Raw genomic sequence first — 23,782 nt, 5'->3', positions numbered from 1 at the left:
TCAATTGTAATGAAATGGCAAACAGTTCGACACGCGCACTCTAACTCAGAAAAAAATGTCACTTTAGATATTAAAAAATAGTTTAAAATATTTAATTTTAGTATTAGTCTTCATGTCAATTTTTATCGTTCTGGCAATCAAATATTTTTAAATTTCAACTGATGTCAAATATTAGAATTAAATTTCTATTGATGTCTGTGCAAATAGCCTATAATCAATCATTTAGGTCTGTTGGAATATGGTATAATTGAAAATATGAAATAATTGCACATTGATATGAATCAGAGATGGTATGTTCTCAAACAGTTTTTTTCTGCAAAGCTTGCATTGTAACTAATTGTAATCAGCAATGGCCTACAACCATGATGGTATGCCAGATCAGCAATTTCTTTGGGACGTTTTTCAAAGGTAACAGTCACGGGATAAATACTTTTAACTAGCGATAAAGCGAATTTTTTTTAGAGTGGATAAAGATAAGAGTGGTCATATATCCGCAGATGAGCTACAAGTGGCCCTTTCGAATGGTACCTGGTCTGCATTTAATCCGGAAACTATCCGTTTGATGATTGGAATGTTTGATCGTGAAAATAAAGGGACTGTGTCCTTTAAAGATTTTGGAGCGTTGTGGAAGTATGTGACGGATTGGCAAAATTGTTTTCGATCCTTTGATTGTGACAATTCTGGAAACATTGACAAAACTGAGCTGAAAACAGCATTGACATCATTTGGTTATCGCTTATCTGACCACCTAATCGACGTTTTACTTCGGAAATTTGACCGCTTTGGACGTGGTACAATTCTTTTCGATGATTTTATTCAATGTTGTATTGTGCTATATGTAAGTATGACTGTTATTGCAATATATGTGTACAAGGGAGCTGCTGGCTCTAGAGATATTCGCTGTCTGGCTTATGAGATAGCTTTGGAGCTAGCACCAAAAAATGGTATGGTTACTCAGGTACTGGGACTGCACGGGAGGTATGTTAATAATAAAAAGATAGCACGAGAGCTCAAAGAAGCTGGGTTCGGAAAAATCGAATTTCTGAAATTTACACGCTGGAATCGTTTGCCCATTTTTTGCCCATGTTTGCCCACGAATCATTTTTTTTTTGCCCACGTACAGTTTTTGAGATATACATTTTCGAAAAAGTTCAAAAATGTTCGAAATTCAAAAAGCTTACTTTTAAAAATTTTATTTTTAATTAATTGCGATAGAATTTTGAAAAAATGTATATGTCGAATTATCTTCGTCTCCCATTAGAGCGTAGCGCGTTTCGAAATATTCACAGGCGATCACTCAAGCATACTGCCCTGCTCGTTTTCTAACAGCCTATACGAATCCTCGAACCACACTCGGCAGCAACGTCGCGACACATCGTCGTGCAACTAAACAGGCGACGCGTACTTGCAGAAAAACGACGGACAATGCAACGACGCAAAACATAATATGATGAAATAATTAGAGAGTTCAAAAGAAATAAAATAAAGAGAGAGTTCATGCGTAATCTTCTACTATAAGACGTTCAAGTTTATCTTGGTCTACTCAAAGAATAAAGCATCTGACCATCTCAACATATTGTTAAATGCACATATATATAGCACTTATATATATATGATGTTCATACATTCATGTATGTACATAAATATATATATATACAAATATATATATACATATATCCTTAATCAGAAACAGTAGACCAATCGATTTGGCCATGTACATCAACGTGTTCATATAAACGCTGTGAACTAGTCATTCTAGCAATGCCTACAAAGGCAAATTAGTTTTATACCACGAAGTTAAAGCTGTCACGCCCACACTTTTACTTATTCCATTCAATATCGAAAAATCTCTTAAACTAAGTTAGCCAAGGTAATTTGCCATAGCGTTCTCACTTGTTATACCCGTTTAAAAGTCAGTATCAAGCAGAAAAAAGCTAGAAGGTTGAGATTCATCATACTGATTCTAGAAACATAACGTCCAAAATTGCCACGCCCACACTATTGAAAAATAATAATAAGAACGAAGTTTATTTATTAATGAAGCAGGCGATGATCAGAATTTGGGACTGGCAACAGTAAACCAAATACACTTATTCTAGTGTCTTTTAGTAAACCCACTTTATGATAAATTTGACAGATTCAACTGTTGAAATTAAGGTAAATGCACTGTTGTCAAACCGCTTTGATCCATAACTAAATTATGAATTTTTCTTGTGATGAAAATGAGATGTCATTGTTATATGATGTTTGCGCCTTACGATCGTCCATTGCAAAGTCGAAATATAAATTATTTTAACGGTTGGTATGAAATTATCTTCAATAGCCCAACCCTGTAGTTTGTTTTGGAAGTTTGTTTGTTTGTAGTTTGTTTGTGCGTTACAATGATGAAACAAGACATCCATCGCACCAATTGTGCATTGTGCCCATCCATTGCAATATGATGAGCGATATGATGCTCAATTTACTCAGCTAGTGTGAATGCGAACGAGTTATCAGTGTGTCCAAAGGGGGAAGCTGATGAGTTTGGATATAGTTATCGGTATGTCCTAAGGGGGAAGTTGGTGAGTTTGAATTTCGACGATGAATACAATATGCGACTGAGTTCCTTCGAGTTTAAAACCAGGTGGTCTTTATTGTATCGGAGGAGTCTCCTCTAGCTCTTGGTTACCCAAGTTACGTCTTATACATAAGTGCTTTAGTTTCAAGTGTACATGGGTTCTTAATGTAAACATAATCATGGTTTTATGTGCCGCCTCAGCATTCGGCTGGCCGGATTCCTTGCGGACAATGTTGCTGTGCAACTTTGTACGCGAAGTCAGCATTTGGCCGGATGCGGTGCTCCAGTTGTTTGCCTTCCCGGTTCAGTGTCCGACAATGTTGGAGGCGTGGAGGTTTATGGGGTGGGTTGGTAACTAACGCAAAATTTCCTAATTTTTCTGGGATATTGAAAGATTTTGGGGAATAAAATGACAAAAAGTTTTAAAATTGTTTAAAAGTGTGGAAGTGACCGCTTTGGCGGCTTTAGGGCGGTAGAAAGAGCGTGTCAAAATGTTTTTTTTGAAAATCGATAGAAATTTAAGCGACTAATTATGAGTTTTAAGCAGTTTTAGAGCGTTAGAGAGGGCGTGGCAAAATTTGCAAATCGATAGAAATTTACAAGACTAATAAAAATGTTAAAAAATATAGGAAAATGGTTAAAAATTTGGGCGGGACAATTTTGGGCTGTTTTAGGGCGTTAGAGTGGGCGTGGCAAAAAGTTGTCTGGCAAATCGATAGAAATTTACCAGACTAACAAAATTATTAAAAAATATCCAAACAACTTTCCTTTAACAACTTTCTGCTTAACTCCACGCGGCTGTCTCTAGTAAATTCCACACACCGAATGCCGTTTTTTCTCCTCTCTCTTTCCGCTCTGATCTCCTTTTACTGTTTCTCCTGCCGGCCTCTTACTCGGACTCTGCTCTTCATCCATAATCGCAATACTCTCCTACGTATACATTAATTTTACTACATTTTCTATTACAGACGTTAACAACTGCATTCCGGCAGCACGACACTGACATGGATGGGATCATAACCATACATTACGAACAGTTCTTAAGTATGGTATTTTCGTTAAAAATATAGTATTAAGTGATCAAAACTAAATAAATGTGTTTATTGGTCTTGAGCTATACACAGTTCCACAGATTGACCAAATTTTTAATTTGAAAAGTTTTATAAACGGAAAAAGTATGCCCTCCATTGTGACGAACTCCTAAAGGTATTACATACAGAATGGAAGTAAATCATTCAAAACCGACGTCATGATCATAGATAAAAAGAACCATGGTTCGCCATTTTTAAAGCTTTGTCGCTCACCCTAGGACTCGAACGATCTGCCAAGTCTAGGCCAGGCGTTGAAAAAATTTACCGGTGGAACTCCTTAAATCTGATTTAAGTGGTAGTGGTAGGTCGCAACTCCCGTCGGTAATTTTCACTAAATACATCAAGGAGTCTAGAGAATGGTTCGTGTCTAACAACACGCAACTGAAAAGTGGAAAAAGTGAAATCAGTTTTCGCGGTAAAAATACTGGCACATATATAGTAAATAGTGACCCCCCAAGTCACAGGGGCAGATAATCAATTTTACAAATCACTGCTCGCCAAGCGGGTCTAGCGCCATAATGATGCCGCTGCGCATCTTAGTGTGGAACGCCAATGGCGTGTCCACGAAGCTGCCCGAAATGGAATTCTTTGTGCGGCGCTACGAGATCGATGTCCTGCTGCTCAGCGAGACTCATTGTAAGGAGGCACAGGCACCAAAAATATTTGGATTTAATTCCTATACTGCCAACGACCCAAGCGACGGTAACGCCAAAGGTGGTGCTGCGATCCTGGTCAAATCCAGCCTAGTCCACTTCCCTCTTTCATTAATAGCCACTCACAAGGTGCAACTGGCATCTGCAGGCATCGAGACGGGTCATGGTCCTATCAATTTTTTTTTATCAATTTCATATGGAATACGGATGAATTTAAATGCATTCTGGATCAACAATGTTACAAACACCTCGTCGCGGGCGACTGGAATGCATCCCACTGGCTATGGGGAGCGGGGAGATGCAATCGAAAAGGGCGAGCGCTAGCGAATCTGGTCCTAAGCTCAGATATGAGCTCCCTAGCAACCGGAGGTCCTACAAGATTCCCGCACGGCAGTAGAGGCTCCCCAGGCTATAGCGATTTTGCTGTCAGCAGGGGCATACTGGACATGCTTGCTGAGTTACGGTCCGTTGCTGAGCTCAGCTCCGACCACCTACCACTTATAATCACACTAGATGCAACAGCTACTGCTTATCCCAAGATGGAGCGACTAATCTGTAGGTACACTGACCTGGCACGATTCCATGAGCATCTTGAGTCCTCTCTGAACCTGAGTACGGCAATAAATTCAGAAAGGGACCTAGAAGAAGCTGTTGACACTCTCACCCATAATATCAAGGCTGCAGCCAGAATGGGAACTCCTAGCCCGGTGCAGAGGTCCACAGCAGCTAAAATCCCGATCACCAGAGATATTCTGTTCCTTATAGCTGAGAAGAGGCGTTTACGCAAAATATGGATGAGGTCTCGCCACCCGCTGTACAAAGCGGATTGAAACAGAACAAAGTGTGTTTTACAACATAAATCAGCTTGGTTCAATGACAGGCTTGCAAACACTGGTAAAGAATGTGATGTGACGTACTCGCTATGGAATGCTACGTGCGAGTTACCTCCGGGGGAGCTTCGCGCGGTATTTAAATGCAGAAAAGATTGGAGCTGATCCAGAAGGTAGCCACAGTGATCTCCGGAGAGCTTCGTGGGATATTCAGACGGCCATAGCGGAGGAATTGGTGGAGCGACGATTGGAAGGATGTGGTCGGGCCCGGTGTGGAAGATGTGGGTGTCCCTACGAAGTGTCCAGGTGAGTATTACGGCGACTAGGGATACGGTGAAGAGAATGTATAAGGTTGTCGAGTGTCGAAAGTTTCCTGCCGTGACGACCCGTAGCTTGTTGGATGTTGTGAGTGTATCCAGGTGAAGTCTTTCCAAGGTGAGTATGTTAATAGTGGCATTTTTTATTAATTTCCGTATTGGTGGTAGGAAGAAGTCGGGGTGCTCTTCTGTTGATACCGCCGTGTTGTCGTAGTTTATTTCATTGATTTGTAATGTGCAATTGTTATACTTTATTATAGCTGATCCATTGATATTAGTTATGGTCTGGTTGGAGGATATGATTGGGAGGTTGTTCCCGTTAAATACAAATATGAAGCCTTTTTCCGGCTCGAACACATCGGTCGTGAGTCCCGTTTCCTTTATGTCGCAGTAGTTGGTCTTATTCTGGATAAGGTGTCCCAGGCAAGTATTATTTTTAAGATTATTGATAGAATCGATTTCACAGACGAATTGTTCTTCTATTACAGGGCATTTTTACATAGTTGAAAACATACTATTATTTTTGTTATATATATATATATATATATTAAGTACTTAGGTGCTATTACAAATTGTGTGGAATTTATTGGGAGTGGAATTAATCTTGCCATTTCGTAGTTAGAATTTAGAAAAATAGGAATTTTGACACTGAAAATTATTTTGTCTTGGTAATTGAGTGTGTTCATTTTTAACAGATTATAAAAGTGTTTCTCGGATTTTATTGTGTAGTTTTGGGCTTCAAAAATTTGTTTGATTTTGTTTATTTCTGTCTTATCTAAAATGAGTTTTGGGATAACATTAATTTTGGCAAGCAGTGTACTTTCTATAATGTCGCTTAGGTGACTAAGTAATAAGTCTATATTATAGTTAAGCCTATTTATATATTGTAGTTTCTTTAGTTCTTCTTCGTAGTTATATATTTTTTTGTAGATTGTATTTTGAGTGTTTTCGAAGAAGTTTTTAATCAAATTTTGTTCATTGTTAATGTGTTTTGTTAAGTTTTTGAACCGTAGTTGAATTTCATCATTGAGCGTGTTCTCTATTTCGAAGTTATCTGAGATGGTGGTGACTTGGCTTTTTAGGTGGTTAATTTCTGTTTCTATATTCTTTGCATCATTGGCGTCCATGTTGCCAGTGACGACTTTGACTAAACTACCTAACCCGTTAATAAGACCTCTTTTGTGGCGTGAAAAGGGTGTTAGTGCGTTTATTTTACTTTGAGTTTGGGCAAGTTTAGCATTTAGTATTGATATAGAGTCGGTGAGTGTTTCATCGTGTCTTAGGGTATCGATGGTGTGGTATAATTTTTCAATACAGTTGGTGTATTCGGACAGATCGATTATGTGGCTAATTTTCTTATAGTTTCCTATCATGAGTGTTTTCCCTAGCGGCACTTTTGCTAAGAGGTTGGTGCTATATTGCACCTTGGTCGTGTATTAGTTTTTTGGGTAGTCCGAATTGACTGAAAAAGTTTTTGATTGCTTTGGTGCAATTGATACCGTTTCTATTTGGAATGGGGTAGACAGCTTCGAATTTTGAGAACTTGTCTATGATTGTCAGGTTAAAATTATTGTTAATGGTGTAGATGTCTATGTGTATTATATCGAGGGGTTTCGTTGGGGTTTCTGGAATTTCAAATACAATGTTTTGTGGTTGTCTGTCGTATTTGAGTTTTAGACAGGTTTCGCAATTCCTAATTAGTTCAGAGATTTTGCTTTTCATATTGGGGAAGTAGGTTTCTCGTTTGAGGTGAAGGAATGTTTCATCGATGCCTCTGTGATTGTTATTAGTGTGATATTCCTGAATGAATTTGTTTTGTTCGGGGTTTCCTACAATTTCGTGGAGAAGTGATTTGCATCTAATAATTTTAAAGTGTTTTTTGTGTGCAAAGTACGTTAAGAATGCTTTTTCGATTAATGCGGAATTATTATCGTCTGCCAAGAATGCGCAAATCCTGTTAGGTTTTAGGGTTCCTTTCAAGATTTTAGCAATATTATCGAAATCGAAAGAGGGCTGTGAATATTTTTTTCTAAGCTTTTGTTTGAATGCTGTTGTAGTTTGGCAAGACGTATTTGTATCTATTTCTAGTATGAGTTGCGTGTTAAATTCGTTAATAGGGTTTTCGGATGTGGGACAAGGCTTAACAGTCAGCGTTTCGATGTGGTTTAAATTTGGGTCTGCTCTACTTAGGGCGTCTGCGATTACATTTTGTGAACCTTTCTTGTGAATTATTTCGAAATTGTATTCCATGAGTTGGAGTCTCCAACGAATTATTTTCGAATTGAGTTCTTTGAAATTCATAAGCCATATTAGTGGCTTGTGATCTGTAACAATAGTAAATTTTACGCCATAAATATATGGTCTGAAGTATTTTACTGCCCATATTATTGCCAACATTTCTTTTTCTATGGTTGAATAGTTGACTGGAGAATAGGCACTGTGTCGAGGGATCCTTCTTGGGCCATTAGGTCAGAGCATGTTTCGTACTCTCTTTCCACTTTGTCCCATAAGGCTCGCACCTGTTGCAGACGGACTTGTAACGTGTGTAGGGACGGAGAGGCTTGATCAGGAGTGTTGATCTTCGCTTCGAAAAGGCTTACGCGATCGCTGACGGCGATGAATTTATGCAACGCTGCGTTTGCGGGCGTTGGCTGCTCAGAGGATGCCATTTTCTTTGTGGTAGAGCGTGTGACGCGGAGGAAATCAGTCCCGACAGCGGAGAGACTCTCGGATTTTCTCAATAGAGAAGACTCACTAGACGCTCGCGTCACTGGTCGGGAAATGACCAGCCTAGGAGTTGTCTTCGAACTGGTCGATGGCAAAACCTTTGTTTTCGGAGTGGGAGTCGCGGTTTTGACCCTGGGACTAACGGACTTGGGTGCTGGCTTACCGCGAGTGGATAGCGGAGATTGCGGGTTGAACTTTTGTTCTTTTCCAGGTGCGGGTGTCTTTTTCTTATCTCCCTCTAGGGGCATGCTCAGCTATGCCCTAGGAGAAGGAAGTCAAGAAGGCCTGCACGCTGCAAAAAAAAATGTGGAATTAAAAAAGAACCAGACACAGAGGGCACCCAAATCTGGATGGACAAAGGATCCCGTCGGACTTCGGGAGAAAGTTGCAATTGGGATCTGGAGATTGGAGCACGAAAGAAAAAAAAATCCAAATCTTTGTGAAATAAGGCCCAATAGATCTTCAATCAACTGGAAAAAAGCTTAAATGAAGCACAATATAGCTAAAATTCAGTGTGAAAAAAATAGTTAGGAGGATTCACAAAAAAAAAACAGCTAGAGTGAAGTCCACAAGAAGATATAGCTATATTGGAGTCTAGAAAAACAATAGCTCAAATTTATAAAAAAAAACTATGAATTGCAATTTCTGGAAAAATAGCTACCAGCTAGAGTCTGGATAATAGCCAAGGATTTATTAAAAATCGCTACCGACTGGAAATCCCGAAAAAAATAGCTAATATAAAGAAAATAGCTAGCTAATAGCTAGCTATAGCGAGAAAATTCAAGTTTAAATTTATAAAAAAATAGCTACCGGATTTGGGACCACAACGAAAAAAAATCACGACAATTTTATTATTTTAATTTAGGAACCAGAAATAGGAGCCAGAAATAGCTTGTAAAAAATTATTATTTGGCTTAAATAATTATTAAATAATCGGTTCAGTTTTTTTTTTTTTTTTTAATTTTGTCGTCGGACTTATTTATTTTATTTTATGTTTCGATTCTAGGGTATTCTCTCGTCGCTATGCGCCGGTTTTTTGTCAGGGCAATAAAGAACAAAGAGGAGACGAAAGAACTTGCACTTGGCAAGTCTATGTAAGTCGCGACTGTGTGTATGTGTGTATGTATGTATGTATTATTTGGAGTTTAATAGGGGACTTGCCATATGTATTTATGTATGGAGAAACATATCTATGTCATGTAATCTCGGAAGAAAAAAGTCAGGTTTTATTTTATTCTGTATGTCGAGATTTGTGTTTTATTTTGAGCCAAGAGATAAAATTTGTTCTCAGTTCGGATTCGATATTATTTATTATTTTTTTAGTAATATATTTTATTTGTGTATTAACTTGGTTAAATCTATGGAGTGATTCTTATATATGTATGTAGATGAGAATTTCATTGGAATATATATATGTCAATGGATATGTATGGATATGTATATTTGATTTAATTTAGTTGAATTTGTGGTTTGTATATTTCATTGAGGCAAAAAACAGCAGTTTAGCAGCGGACGATAATAGTGAATTTTGGACAGTGTATATATATATGTATATGCGCTTGGATACCAGCGGATCACCGTGAGGCGAATTAGGGGGCCGGTATTGGCAAAGTGCTTGTTTATGCACTTAAAAAAAAAAAGAAGTAATCACGGTGGCTGGGCGCATGTACTTATATATTTTCACTTTTCACTTGATACGGATGGACGGAAAGAATGAAAGCCGTTGGAAAAACGAAAATGGCGACCACGGACGGAACAGGATTTAAAGCCGTACTTATCCACAGCGGAGTGGTGAATACCTTGCGGGAAGGGAGGAGAGCGAGAGGAGAGAAGGAGAGCGCGAGCAGCGGTGCTTGCGAGCCGTGGAGGAGCTGTGAGTACAAGCATTGGCCGCTTACTCTGCCGCTCAACTGTTTACGCCCTTCTGGCGTGAACACTTGGCATCTTTTACGCATCCGCATCACTGCCCGGGTACCACGGTTCGACGGAGACGCCACCGGCGGGCAGAAGGAGAGAAGGACCAGCCGCAGCAGCAGGACTGCAACCGCCCTAAACCGGGAGCCTAGGAGGATTGTTTAAATAAATAGCCAAAAGGCAACGACTCCGAAAGTGCCCGGGATATACAGTGCCCAAATGGAAGTTACATTTATAGCGCGATTGGTAGTCCAAAATGGACATAAAGAAAATTAAAAACTATAGTGAGTTTAAGTTGATCTAAATTCTGAATTTATGCGGTAAAACGCTAAATATCTGAGCTAACCTGTACTTGGATGTATTAATTCCCGAACCGCCATCTTGAACACAGAGAGAGAAAAAGTTAAAATTTTTTTTTTGTAATTTAAGTTTAACCATAAGAATATAAGAATATGTACTCGAGTAGGAGACTCAGACATGCCTTTTTCTGAAATTTTTTCGGATTTAAATTGAATTCTCATTAGTGATTAAAATTTTTATATAGTGTGTGAGCTAACCTAAGCCAGTTAAATCTTTTTAAGAAGAGTTCATTTTCGGAGAGTGCTCGTTTAAATTTTCGAGTAAGGATTTTTTTTTAAAGTTTTATCGCAGTGGTTGTGGAAAATACCACACTTTCGTTTCAGCTCATCTGCGCCGGGAGATCGATCTTTCGCCGAGGAGTGAAAAGTTGAGTGAGTCTCATTTATAAAACTTTACTTTTTATTGGAAATATTCGGCAGTAAACCGATAAAATTTTTCTAGAGGTCATCATATATTGTATACATACTGCTAATAAACAAGTAATAATAATGGAGTGGCGAGAACAGGCGAAAAACTAACCGAATTTACTCGCGGCTCACTCTCAAACGAAATTAATTTTTCTTGTCGTTTTGTTGTCTACAAAAAAAAAAAAAAAAAAAAAAAAAATATAATAAATCATGGAACAAGATTACAGAGAGAACGTTAAAAATTATTGAAGTTTTAAATGAAAGTTTTGTTCCTTCCTGAAAATATATTTAAGCGATAGTAACTTTAATTCTTTATTTGCGACGGTCTCCAATATAGACTTAAACCTTCATTTTCTGATCTCGCGACCAAGAAAACCTTGCTTTAATTTCCTTTCAGTCACACCAGTCTGTATTTCTATATTTACTTGTTTCCTTTAGTATGTACTTATTTTTAGATATAAATATTGTTATTAATTATTAAGTAAAGACTAATATGGAAAATATGAATTTCTAAAAACCTAAATACTGATTCGACTGATGTTTCTCCGGACGTAGGGTACTGAAGGGGCCACTAGAGCTATGCTCTTAAGGAAAGTGGTCTTAGGTAGGGTAGGGCAATACGCGAACACGATTCCACCTGTGCTTCGCAGGCGAAAAAATTATCAAACTTTCCTACCATTCTAGAACTGTCCGCTTCCGAAAGTATTAATTTGCTTCCTCCGATTTTGTATTCTAGCTCCTTCATTTTGTTGTTGTTGCAAGCACGCTCAATTTCTTGATCTTATTCATTATTGTCTGTAACGAAAGAGATCTGTACAAGCAAGACCACCACACCCAAAGCCCTGAGCTAGAGCCGGCCTCTAAAGCGTGCAAGTTATCCAACCCATGAACATAGCTCCCTTCCACAGTTTATAAACAAATTTAAATTCTCAAATCTCGTCGGCATTTCCTTTGTCTTTGTTTTTGTCATTGCCCTTGCCAGCACTCAGCTACCCGCTAACATAAGCAACCCAAACTTAACGTAAACACAGCTTCCGCTTGGAGACCAAATCACGGCCGACTTATTGCGTATCAATCAAAAACTGCATCGATCAGCATAATTGAATTTCACAATGCAGTGGAAAATTTCCAGCATAAAGCTTTTATCGAAAGTTCGGTAATTTTCCGAAAGAAAAGCTTCTGGCCGAGGTTGATTGGATCAGGACTTAGAATTTGAAGATCAGTCTGAAAGAGTCGGGAGTCTGAATCGGGACGAGATCGTCAACAGCTCGAAGCTAAATATAAGCTACCAATAAAGTGTCTCGTAATAGTATAAGTGAAAAAGTTTATCACCAAATAAATGTTAAATAATAAAAAATAAAATTTATTTTTTTAAATAAATAAAGAGTAACAATTTTAATTGGCGCCCAACGTGGGGCGGCGTATTCAAAAGTTCTGTTGAGCTATTGAGCTTTTTCAATAGCTGTTGAGAATAATAAAAAACCGAAAAAGTTTGTTTTTACTACGACAGTTTTATTTTGCGAAATAGCGATAGCGACAATTTTTTTTCCGAAGCACGACGAATTTGCAACTGGCGGGCAGGCAGCCGAAATGCAGCGCCCAAGCTTAGCGTAGGTAGCTAACAACAACAAAGGAATGAGCGCCGCACAGATAAATGCGTGCGAGAGCAGCGGTTTGCACTATGGGCATGCTACTGCTAATTTGGCTTAAATATTAACAAGTTTGACATTAGTCTACTGCCCAATTTTGGCGGCTGCATGACCCAACATCCTCCCCCCGTTGGAAGCTTGTGTTCCAACAGAGTCCTCAAGGGGAAGCAGACACAGCTTGTTCACTGCCCGTCTTATTACTCCAGACGCGGTCCTCAATTCTGCAACTCGAGCGACGCCGTCTCTGCCAGGAATTAACTGCATGACTCTCGCCAAAGGCCATCTCATTGGGGGTAGATTCTCGTCCTTAACAAGAACGACGTTGTCCACGGCTACGCCAGGCTTTGGGGTGCGCCACTTGGAACGCTGCTGGAGCAACGTCAAGTACTCTTCCTTCCATCGCGACCAAAATATTTGCTGAAGAAAGGAGATGCGCTGCCAAGAGTCAAGCCGATTATAGTTTAGGCCCGTTATATCTGGCTCGTCAAACGATGAAGGCGGACCACCATTGAGAAAATGCGCCGGAGTGAGGACATCTAGATCGGCAGGGTTCTCTGAAATGGGAACTAAAGGTCTGGAGTTAATAACTGCCGAGATGTGGCACACCAGCGTCCTCAGCTCGTCGAAGGTCAGAGCCGCCGTACCCACAGCGCGGTAGAAATGATGTTTGGCCGTTTTCACCGCTGCCTCCCAAAGTCCACCGAAATGGGGCGACCGTGGAGGGATGAACCGCCAGTCAATCGTCTTCGAAAGGCAAAAATTCTGAACGGAGCCTTGATGCTCGCTGCTGAGAAATAACCTTCGAAGCTCCAGAAGTTCATTTTTGGCGCCGACAAAGTTGGTGGCGTTGTCTGACCAAATTTGCTTCGGCTTCCGCCGGGTGCATATGAACCTCTTGAGTCCGCACAGAAACGCAGCTGTCGAGAGATCCTTGATCAGCTCCAGGTGCACTGCCTTGGTTGCAAAGCATATAAACACGCAGACGTAGCATTTAACAGCGGGCTTGTTGCGACTATCCGACTTGTGAAAGAAGGGTCCACAGAAGTCTATACCAGTCACCTCAAAAGCATGAGATCCTTCCAAGCGCTCCTTGGGAAGGTCCGCCATTATGTGCTCTATCAGCCGCGGCTTACTCCGGAAACATCTGATGCACCTGTTCACCTGTTCACTGTTGAACTTTTGTTCTTTTCCAGGTGCGGGTGTCTTTTTCTTATCTCCCTCTAGGGGCATGCTCAGCTATGCCCTAGGAGAAAGAAATCAAGAAGGCCTGCACGCTGCAAAAAAAAATGTGGAATTAAAAAAGAACCAGACACAGAGGGCACCCAAATCTGGATGGACAAAGGATCCCGTCGGACTTCGGGAGAAAGTTGCAATTGGGATCTGGAGATTGGAGCACGAAAGAAAAAAAAATCCAAATCTTTGTGAAATAAGGCCCAATAGATCTTCAATCAACTGGAAAAAAGCTTAAATGAAGCACAATATAGCTAAAATTCAGTGTGAAAAAAATAGTTAGGAGGATTCACAAAAAAAAAACAGCTAGAGTGAAGTCCACAAGAAGATATAGCTATATTGGAGTCTAGAAAAACAATAGCTCAAATTTATAAAAAAAAACTATGAATTGCAATTTCTGGAAAAATAGCTACCAGCTAGAGTCTGGATAATAGCCAAGGATTTATTAAAAATCGCTACCGACTGGAAATCCCGAAAAAAATAGCTAATATAAAGAAAATAGCTAGCTAATAGCTAGCTATAGCGAGAAAATTCAAGTTTAAATTTATAAAAAAATAGCTACCGGATTTGGGACCACAACGAAAAAAAATCACGACAATTTTATTATTTTAATTTAGGAACCAGAAATAGGAGCCAGAAATAGCTTGTAAAAAATTATTATTTGGCTTAAATAATTATTAAATAATCGGTTCAGTTTTTTTTTTTTTTTTTAATTTTGTCGTCGGACTTATTTATTTTATTTTATGTTTCGATTCTAGGGTATTCTCTCGTCGCTATGCGCCGGTTTTTTGTCAGGGCAATAAAGAACAAAGAGGAGACGAAAGAACTTGCACTTGGCAAGTCTATGTAAGTCGCGACTGTGTGTATGTGTGTATGTATGTATGTATTATTTGGAGTTTAATAGGGGACTTGCCATATGTATTTATGTATGGAGAAACATATCTATGTCATGTAATCTCGGAAGAAAAAAGTCAGGTTTTATTTTATTCTGTATGTCGAGATTTGTGTTTTATTTTGAGCCAAGAGATAAAATTTGTTCTCAGTTCGGATTCGATATTATTTATTATTTTTTTAGTAATATATTTTATTTGTGTATTAACTTGGTTAAATCTATGGAGTGATTCTTATATATGTATGTAGATGAGAATTTCATTGGAATATATATATGTCAATGGATATGTATGGATATGTATATTTGATTTAATTTAGTTGAATTTGTGGTTTGTATATTTCATTGAGGCAAAAAACAGCAGTTTAGCAGCGGACGATAATAGTGAATTTTGGACAGTGTATATATATATGTATATGCGCTTGGATACCAGCGGATCACCGTGAGACGAATTAGGGGGCCGGTATTGGCAAAGTGCTTGTTTATGCACTTAAAAAAAAAAAGAAGTAATCACGGTGGCTGGGCGCATGTACTTATATATTTTCACTTTTCACTTGATACGGATGGACGGAAAGAATGAAAGCCGTTGGAAAAACGAAAATGGCGACCACGGACGGAACAGGATTTAAAGCCGTACTTATCCACAGCGGAGTGGTGAATACCTTGCGGGAAGGGAGGAGAGCGAGAGGAGAGAAGGAGAGCGCGAGCAGCGGTGCTTGCGAGCCGTGGAGGAGCTGTGAGTACAAGCATTGGCCGCTTACTCTGCCGCTCAACTGTTTACGCCCTTCTGGCGTGAACACTTGGCATCTTTTACGCATCCGCATCACTGCCCGGGTACCACGGTTCGACGGAGACGCCACCGGCGGGCAGAAGGAGAGAAGGACCAGCCGCAGCAGCAGGACTGCAACCGCCCTAAACCGGGAGCCTAGGAGGATTGTTTAAATAAATAGCCAAAAGGCAACGACTCCGAAAGTGCCCGGGATATACAGTGCCCAAATGGAAGTTACATTTATAGCGCGATTGGTAGTCCAAAATGGACATAAAGAAAATTAAAAACTATAGTGAGTTTAAGTTGATCTAAATTCTGAATTTATGCGGTAAAACGCTAAATATCTGAGCTAACCTGTACTTGGATGTATTAATTCCCGAACCGCCATCTTGAACACAGAGAGAGAAAAAGTTAAAATTTTTTTTTTGTAATTTAAGTTTAACCATAAGAATATAAGAATATGTACTCGAGTAGGAGACTCAGACATGCCTTTTTCTGAAATTTTTTCGGATTTAAATTGAATTCTCATTAGTGATTAAAATTTTTATATAGTGTGTGAGCTAACCTAAGCCAGTTAAATCTTTTTAAGAAGAGTTCATTTTCGGAGAGTGCTCGTTTAAATTTTCGAGTAAGGATTTTTTTTAAAGTTTTATCGCAGTGGTTGTGGAAAATACCACACTTTCGTTTCAGCTCATCTGCGCCGGGAGATCGATCTTTCGCCGAGGAGTGAAAAGTTGAGTGAGTCTCATTTATAAAACTTTACTTTTTATTGGAAATATTCGGCAGTAAACCGATAAAATTTTTCTAGAGGTCATCATATATTGTATACATACTGCTAATAAACAAGTAATAATAATGGAGTGGCGAGAACAGGCGAAAAACTAACCGAATTTACTCGCGGCTCACTCTCAAACGAAATTAATTTTTCTTGTCGTTTTGTTGTCTACAAAAAAAAAAAAAAAAAAAAAAAAATATAATAAATCATGGAACAAGATTACAGAGAGAACGTTAAAAATTATTGAAGTTTTAAATGAAAGTTTTGTTCCTTCCTGAAAATATATTTAAGCGATAGTAACTTTAATTCTTTATTTGCGACGGTCTCCAATATAGACTTAAACCTTCATTTTCTGATCTCGCGACCAAGAAAACCTTGCTTTAATTTCCTTTCAGTCACACCAGTCTGTATTTCTATATTTACTTGTTTCCTTTAGTATGTACTTATTTTTAGATATAAATATTGTTATTAATTATTAAGTAAAGACTAATATGGAAAATATGAATTTCTAAAAACCTAAATACTGATTCGACTGATGTTTCTCCGGACGTAGGGTACTGAAGGGGCCACTAGAGCTATGCTCTTAAGGAAAGTGGTCTTAGGTAGGGTAGGGCAATACGCGAACACGATTCCACCTGTGCTTCGCAGGCGAAAAAATTATCAAACTTTCCTACCATTCTAGAACTGTCCGCTTCCGAAAGTATTAATTTGCTTCCTCCGATTTTGTATTCTAGCTCCTTCATTTTGTTGTTGTTGCAAGCACGCTCAATTTCTTGATCTTATTCATTATTGTCTGTAACGAAAGAGATCTGTACAAGCAAGACCACCACACCCAAAGCCCTGAGCTAGAGCCGGCCTCTAAAGCGTGCAAGTTATCCAACCCATGAACATAGCTCCCTTCCACAGTTTATAAACAAATTTAAATTCTCAAATCTCGTCGGCATTTCCTTTGTCTTTGTTTTTGTCATTGCCCTTGCCAGCACTCAGCTACCCGCTAACATAAGCAACCCAAACTTAACGTAAACACAGCTTCCGCTTGGAGACCAAATCACGGCCGACTTATTGCGTATCAATCAAAAACTGCATCGATCAGCATAATTGAATTTCACAATGCAGTGGAAAATTTCCAGCATAAAGCTTTTATCGAAAGTTCGGTAATTTTCCGAAAGAAAAGCTTCTGGCCGAGGTTGATTGGATCAGGACTTAGAATTTGAAGATCAGTCTGAAAGAGTCGGGAGTCTGAATCGGGACGAGATCGTCAACAGCTCGAAGCTAAATATAAGCTACCAATAAAGTGTCTCGTAATAGTATAAGTGAAAAAGTTTATCACCAAATAAATGTTAAATAATAAAAAATAAAATTTATTTTTTTAAATAAATAAAGAGTAACAATTTTAATTGGCGCCCAACGTGGGGCGGCGTATTCAAAAGTTCTGTTGAGCTATTGAGCTTTTTCAATAGCTGTTGAGAATAATAAAAAACCGAAAAAGTTTGTTTTTACTACGACAGTTTTATTTTGCGAAATAGCGATAGCGACAATAAGTAAGTAACTCTTTTCCGAAGCACGACGAATTTGCAACTGGCGGGCAGGCAGCCGAAATGCAGCGCCCAAGCTTAGCGTAGGTAGCTAACAACAACAAAGGAATGAGCGCCGCACAGATAAATGCGTGCGAGAGCAGCGGTTTGCACTATGGGCATGCTACTGCTAATTTGGCTTAAATATTAACAAGTTTGACATTAGTCTACTGCCCAATTTTGGCGGCTGCATGACCCAACATCCTCCCCCCGTTGGAAGCTTGTGTTCCAACAGAGTCCTCAAGGGGAAGCAGACACAGCTTGTTCACTGCCCGTCTTATTACTCCAGACGCGGTCCTCAATTCTGCAACTCGAGCGACGCCGTCTCTGCCAGGAATTAACTGCATGACTCTCGCCAAAGGCCATCTCATTGGGGGTAGATTCTCGTCCTTAACAAGAACGACGTTGTCCACGGCTACGCCAGGCTTTGGGGTGCGCCACTTGGAACGCTGCTGGAGCAACGTCAAGTACTCTTCCTTCCATCGCGACCAAAATATTTGCTGAAGAAAGGAGATGCGCTGCCAAGAGTCAAGCCGATTATAGTTTAGGCCCGTTATATCTGGCTCGTCAAACGATGAAGGCGGACCACCATTGAGAAAATGCGCCGGAGTGAGGACATCTAGATCGGCAGGGTTCTCTGAAATGGGAACTAAAGGTCTGGAGTTAATAACTGCCGAGATGTGGCACACCAGCGTCCTCAGCTCGTCGAAGGTCAGAGCCGCCGTACCCACAGCGCGGTAGAAATGATGTTTGGCCGTTTTCACCGCTGCCTCCCAAAGTCCACCGAAATGGGGCGACCGTGGAGGGATGAACCGCCAGTCAATCGTCTCCGAAAGGCAAAAATTCTGAACGGAGCCTTGATGCTCGCTGCTGAGAAATAACCTTCGAAGCTCCAGAAGTTCATTTTTGGCGCCGACAAAGTTGGTGGCGTTGTCTGACCAAATTTGCTTCGGCTTCCGCCGGGTGCATATGAACCTCTTGAGTCCGCACAGAAACGCAGCTGTCGAGAGATCCTTGATCAGCTCCAGGTGCACTGCCTTGGTTGCAAAGCATATAAACACGCAGACGTAGCATTTAACAGCGGGCTTGTTGCGACTATCCGACTTGTGAAAGAAGGGTCCACAGAAGTCTATACCAGTCACCTCAAAAGCATGAGATCCTTCCAAGCGCTCCTTGGGAAGGTCCGCCATTATGTGCTCTATCAGCCGCGGCTTACTCCGGAAACATCTGATGCACCTGTTCACGGCCTTGGTAACCGTCTTCCTCCCCCCAATAGGCCAATATTGGGATCGAATTGCACCCAGAAGAGCCCGAGGTCCGGCATGAAGATTGCTTTCATGGTAATGCGAGATAATTGCTAGAGTCACCGGATGGGACCTTGGAAGGATTTTCGGGTGGCGGCCATCAAAGTCCAACGACGAATTCCGAAGGCGACCGCCTACTCTAAGAAGTCCAAATTGATCCAGGAACGGCGAGAGCGATGATATGGGACTAGACGAGGAAACTCTTCCCAGCGTTTTTAGGGACAGCAGGTCCTCCCATAAATTCGCGCGCTGCACCAACCGCAGCATCATATGAGTACCCTCTTGAAGGTGTGCGACGGTGAGCCCAGGATGACGAATTCCATTACAAAATTTGTAAATGTATGCAAATACTCGTTGCAGTGAGGGGAAAGAATTTGCGAATTTGGAGCTAGCAATTACATCCACGTACGGCGACTTTACGATGAACACACTTCGACGAAGCTCAAGCACCGGTTTGTCAGGACAAACAGCTGTTGGCCAATCTCTTTCAGGCTCCGTAAGATAGGCGGGTCCATGCGACCAGAGTGACGATTCGCTAAGCTCAGACGGCAGGGATCCTCTGGATAAGATGTCAGCCGGATTTAACGCTGTTGGAACATACCGCCAAGCCGTGACATCTGTCAGCTCCTGAATGGCAGCAACCCTATTTGCCACAAATATGTTGAACCTGGCGGGCTCATCTCGGATCCAGGAAAGTGCCACCGTCGAGTCGCACCAACAATAGTAGCGTCCTTTAAATACTTTCAAGCCAACTATTTCCCTCATGATTTTAGCCAGAAGATCCGCACCACAAAGCTCCAGCTTTGGTACTGTTATGGTCTTCAACGGAGCTATGCGCGACTTCGAACAAAGCAAATGGCTAAAACTTTGATTCCCTTTAGAAACCACATAAACGCAGGCTCCATAGGCATCAATGCTTGCATCACAAAACCCATGCACCTCAAGATCAGACTCTGCGCTAAACACAAACCGAGGGAAACTAACATGACTTATTATTTCAAAACTGCGACATATATCAAGCCATTTCGTGTTATGAGTTTCCGGGAGGCTTTCATCCCAGGACAGCTTTTCCTTGCAGAGCTGCTGCAAAAAGATTTTACACCTTGTAATTACCGGACCGACCAGGCCGAGAGGATCGTAAAATTTAGCGATCGCAGACAAAACAGAGCGCCTGCAGGGTCTCAGTGGCGACTGAAAGGCAGAGAACGAAAACAATAGCTGGTCGGAGGCGGGATCCCAAGCGAGACCTAAAGTTTTGGTGAAATCGCTACCATCTTCAAACTTCATGAATGACTCCTTGTCTTCGGCGGGCACACCCTCCAGCACAAGCGGAATGTTAGAGCACCATTTCCTTAGCTTGAGCTTGCCCTTCGCAAGAATGCCAGTCGTCTGTTGCATTATGCTGATAGCATCCTTTACCGTGCCTGAGCCGGAGATAAGATCATCCACGTAGAAATCACGCCGAAGGATTTCTGATCCAATGGGAAACGATGCCTGCTCATCGATTGACAACTGCTGCATAGCCCTTACGGACAAGAAGGAGGCTGGTTTGGTGCCGTAGGTAACTGTATCGAGTTTGTATACTTGAAGGTCATCGATCGGGGAGTCCCTCCATACAATGCACTGCAAATAGCTATCTTCTTGCGCGACCTTTACACATCGGTACATTTTACATATGTCTCCTGTAACGGCAACTGGGTGTGAGCGAAATCGAATCAGGATGTGAAATAGCTTGGGCTGGATGACCGGGCCAGCCATTAACACATCGTTAAGCGAGTAACCAGTGGAAGTGGCAGCTGATCCGTCAAAGACAACGCGAAGCTTGGTGGTAGTGCTATCCTCCTTCATGACGCAATGATGTGGCAAAAAATATCGGCACGAGCTGACCTCGGAGGCGGGCACAGGCGACATATGTCCCAGATCACGATACTCCTTCATGAACGCCGCATATTTAACCCTCAAGCCAGGGTGCTTTGTAAGCTTCCTTTCCAGCGACAAGAATCTCCGCAAAGCCTGAGGATAGGAATCTCCTAAAGAGTCCAAATGGAGTTTTAGCGGCAACCGTACCGAGTAATCGCCAGCTGGCAGTCGGGTGTAATTTTTAACAAAGTGGGCCTCGCAATCTAGGTCCTCCTTAGTGGCTTGAACTATTGGGCCGGGACAATTTTCTACATCCCAAAAGCGCTGCAGAAGTGAATCAAGTTCAACATCAATCCTGCTTTCCTTGCTGGCTGAAGAAGGAACGCGTGAAGCTATTAAGGCGCTACCGCAAGGGCGCGCGCAGCCTCCAGACACGACCCAGCCCAGACGAGTTTTTTGAAGCAGGGGCAGTCCTGGCAACAACTTTATCTGGCCTACGCACAGCAGCTCATAAAACAGGCTAGCTCCTATTAACAGGTCAACACGTTGAGCTTTATAAAAATCCGGGTCGGCGAGCTGCAGGTTTTCTGGAATCTTCCAGTCCCCAATGTCCACATTAAAACTTGGCTGGCGATCCGTGATATTGGGAGCGATAACTGCTGTTATGCTTGTTGAGAAATCCGAAGCGACAGACCGAATCGCAATTCCTACCGAGAATCCATCAGTCGCGAAATTGGAATCCCCGATTCCAGTGACGGAGCCGGACGACCTCGACCTTTTGAGTTGCAGTTGATTTGCAAACCGAGAGGTGACCAAGTGCAGTTGAGAGCCAGAATCTAACAAGGCCCTGCAGGGAACGAACAGTCCCGACCGATTCTGCACTAGAACGGTTGCAGTGGCTAGCAGCACAAGGTCACTACCGAGATCCTGGGCAATTAGAGTAGAAGAAGTCGAAAGCGGGGCAGAAGTCTCAGTGTGGGAGCTTGAAGACACCGGAACATGTGGCTGCGAGGAAGGCGGATCATCCAGATGGAGCAGCGTATGATGCCTGATTCCACAGGTGCGGCAGCGGCTCGAGCTGCATTGCCGTAGCTGATGACCTGTCCTTAGGCAATTTAGGCAAAGTGCTAGTCTCTTTGCCTCGCGCAGCCGATCTACTGGCGCTAAGTCTCTAAATTGCGAGCAATAATATATGGCATGCTCTGCACTATGGCAAAGCATGCAACCAAGAGAATTTTGGGTGGTAGCAACTAGCGTCGAGCGATTTCTGGCCACCTGAACGCCTGGCGCATAGGTTGCCATGGCGCAATCCACGGCCTCCAAAGTCCTACATCGCTGCTCCAGGAATGCAGCCATCGATTCCCACGACGGAATAAGGTTGGCAAAGACCGGATCCTCCAGGCGCTCCTCCCACTTAGCTTGGCTCGCCGCATCCAGCTTTTGCAGCAGCACTTGCACTATGATGCAGCCAGCGATTTGCTCAGTGGTGCCCAAACCCTTCAACGCACGAATGTGAGCGTTAAACTTGTCCGACAATTCCCGAAGCGATGCCACTGACCCATTCCGTACTACCTTTAAGCCCAGAATCTCGGTAATGTGCGCCTGAAAAACGAGACGCCGGTTATCAAACCTTTTTTGAAGCAACTCTAAAGCCGCTTCGTAATTGCTGTTTGAAATCTCCAATGATCGGATAGTTTCCAGCGCTGAATCCCTCAAACATGACCGCAGATGTTGAAATTTCTCAATGTTGGAGAGGTCCGGATGGCTGTCGATTATGCTCGTGAACACGGAATAAAAATCCGCCCAGTTTGCGTAGCCTCCGCCAAACGTTGGCAGCTGCACAGGAGGCAACGGCATCGGCCTCGGCCGCGGCTGCGTTTGAGGACCACTACACTGGTGGGGCACAACACCTTCCGCAAGCGTTGAGTGCGGCGCGAAATGCACATTGCGTTTGGCTATTTCCGCGCGCACACTAGCCTTGAATTCAACGATGAATTCATCGAAAGACTCGCTCATTTCACTGCCAATTTCGTCGAAGTCCAATTCCTCCAGTTCTGTATGCAGAACATTGAAGGCACTTTGCAGCTCATCAATATGCTCCAACCTCACCGTGAGAGTGGATTCGTCGTATCCGCTTAGCGTCTCATTAGACAGCGACGTTTGTAGCCTCTGCAACCTGCTGAACAGCGCATTGGCTTTGCGCTTCAAAAAGGTCACCCTGTTTTTTTCACCTTCAGCGGGCATCGCAACAAATCGCTTTTGATTCGGTTCAGCGGGAAGATGAGCACAAAATAGAGGCCGAAAATGCAAGCGGGGTCAATGCACGTAGCTATATGTAGCAATGTTTGTATATACGCAATGCTAGCTCGCTTAAGCACAGCCACTATCACCGAAATCTCCACTAACTTGTCCAACCGATTGCGCTTTAATGTATTTATATTTATTTATAAACGCGATAAGTGCATAAATTAATGTATGCAAATTAACACTGATCACGTCGGGGTCACCAAATGTTGAGCTATTGAGCTTTTTCAATAGCTGTTGAGAATAATAAAAAACCGAAAAAGTTTGTTTTTACTACGACAGTTTTATTTTGCGAAATAGCGATAGCGACAATAAGTAAGTAACTCTTTTCCGAAGCACGACGAATTTGCAACTGGCGGGCAGGCAGCCGAAATGCAGCGCCCAAGCTTAGCGTAGGTAGCTAACAACAACAAAGGAATGAGCGCCGCACAGATAAATGCGTGCGAGAGCAGCGGTTTGCACTATGGGCATGCTACTGCTAATTTGGCTTAAATATTAACAAGTTTGACATTAGTCTACTGCCCAATTTTGGCGGCTGCATGACCCAACAAGTTCTAAATAAATATTAACGA

The 23,782-nt window shown here is 41.7% G+C and overlaps 1 protein-coding gene and 2 long non-coding RNA genes across 3 annotated transcripts; all 3 read left to right on the top strand.

Moving 5' to 3' along the window:
* Positions 1–296: 296 nt before the first annotated feature.
* On the top strand, positions 297–3,706 carry LOC6620606 (programmed cell death protein 6). Its single transcript, XM_002044773.2, has 3 exons — positions 297–408; positions 463–838; positions 3,526–3,706. The coding sequence occupies exons 1-3, from the start codon at positions 350–352 to the stop codon at positions 3,625–3,627; spliced, it is 537 nt and encodes a 178-aa protein (XP_002044809.2). The 5' UTR covers positions 297–349; the 3' UTR covers positions 3,628–3,706.
* Positions 3,707–10,036: 6,330 nt separating this feature from the next.
* Positions 10,037–11,055, top strand: LOC116801656. The gene is made up of 2 exons (XR_004362150.1): positions 10,037–10,820; positions 10,891–11,055. It is a non-coding gene; the product is annotated as an uncharacterized LOC116801656 (long non-coding RNA).
* A 4,293-nt stretch (positions 11,056–15,348) lies between these two features.
* On the top strand, positions 15,349–16,365 carry LOC116801658. Its single transcript, XR_004362151.1, has 2 exons — positions 15,349–16,131; positions 16,202–16,365. It is a non-coding gene; the product is annotated as an uncharacterized LOC116801658 (long non-coding RNA).
* The last annotated feature ends 7,417 nt before the right edge of the window (positions 16,366–23,782 follow it).

This window comes from Drosophila sechellia, chromosome 3R (genome assembly GCF_004382195.2).
Source record: "Drosophila sechellia strain sech25 chromosome 3R, ASM438219v1, whole genome shotgun sequence".
In the NCBI taxonomy this organism is placed as follows: Eukaryota; Metazoa; Arthropoda; class Insecta; order Diptera; family Drosophilidae; genus Drosophila; species Drosophila sechellia.
This window is presented reverse-complemented; position numbering and strand designations above follow the sequence as displayed.

Bases quoted from the DNA above. Each gene is read 5' to 3' on its own strand.
- LOC6620606 (XM_002044773.2), top strand. From the start codon at position 350: ATGGCCTACAACCATGATGGTATGCCAGATCAGCAATTTCTTTGGGAC. The intron at 409-462 runs GTAACAGTCACG...AATTTTTTTTAG, and splicing joins CTTTGGGACGTTTTTCAAAG to AGTGGATAAAGATAAGAGTG. The intron at 839-3,525 runs GTAAGTATGACT...TTTCTATTACAG, and splicing joins AATGTTGTATTGTGCTATAT to ACGTTAACAACTGCATTCCG.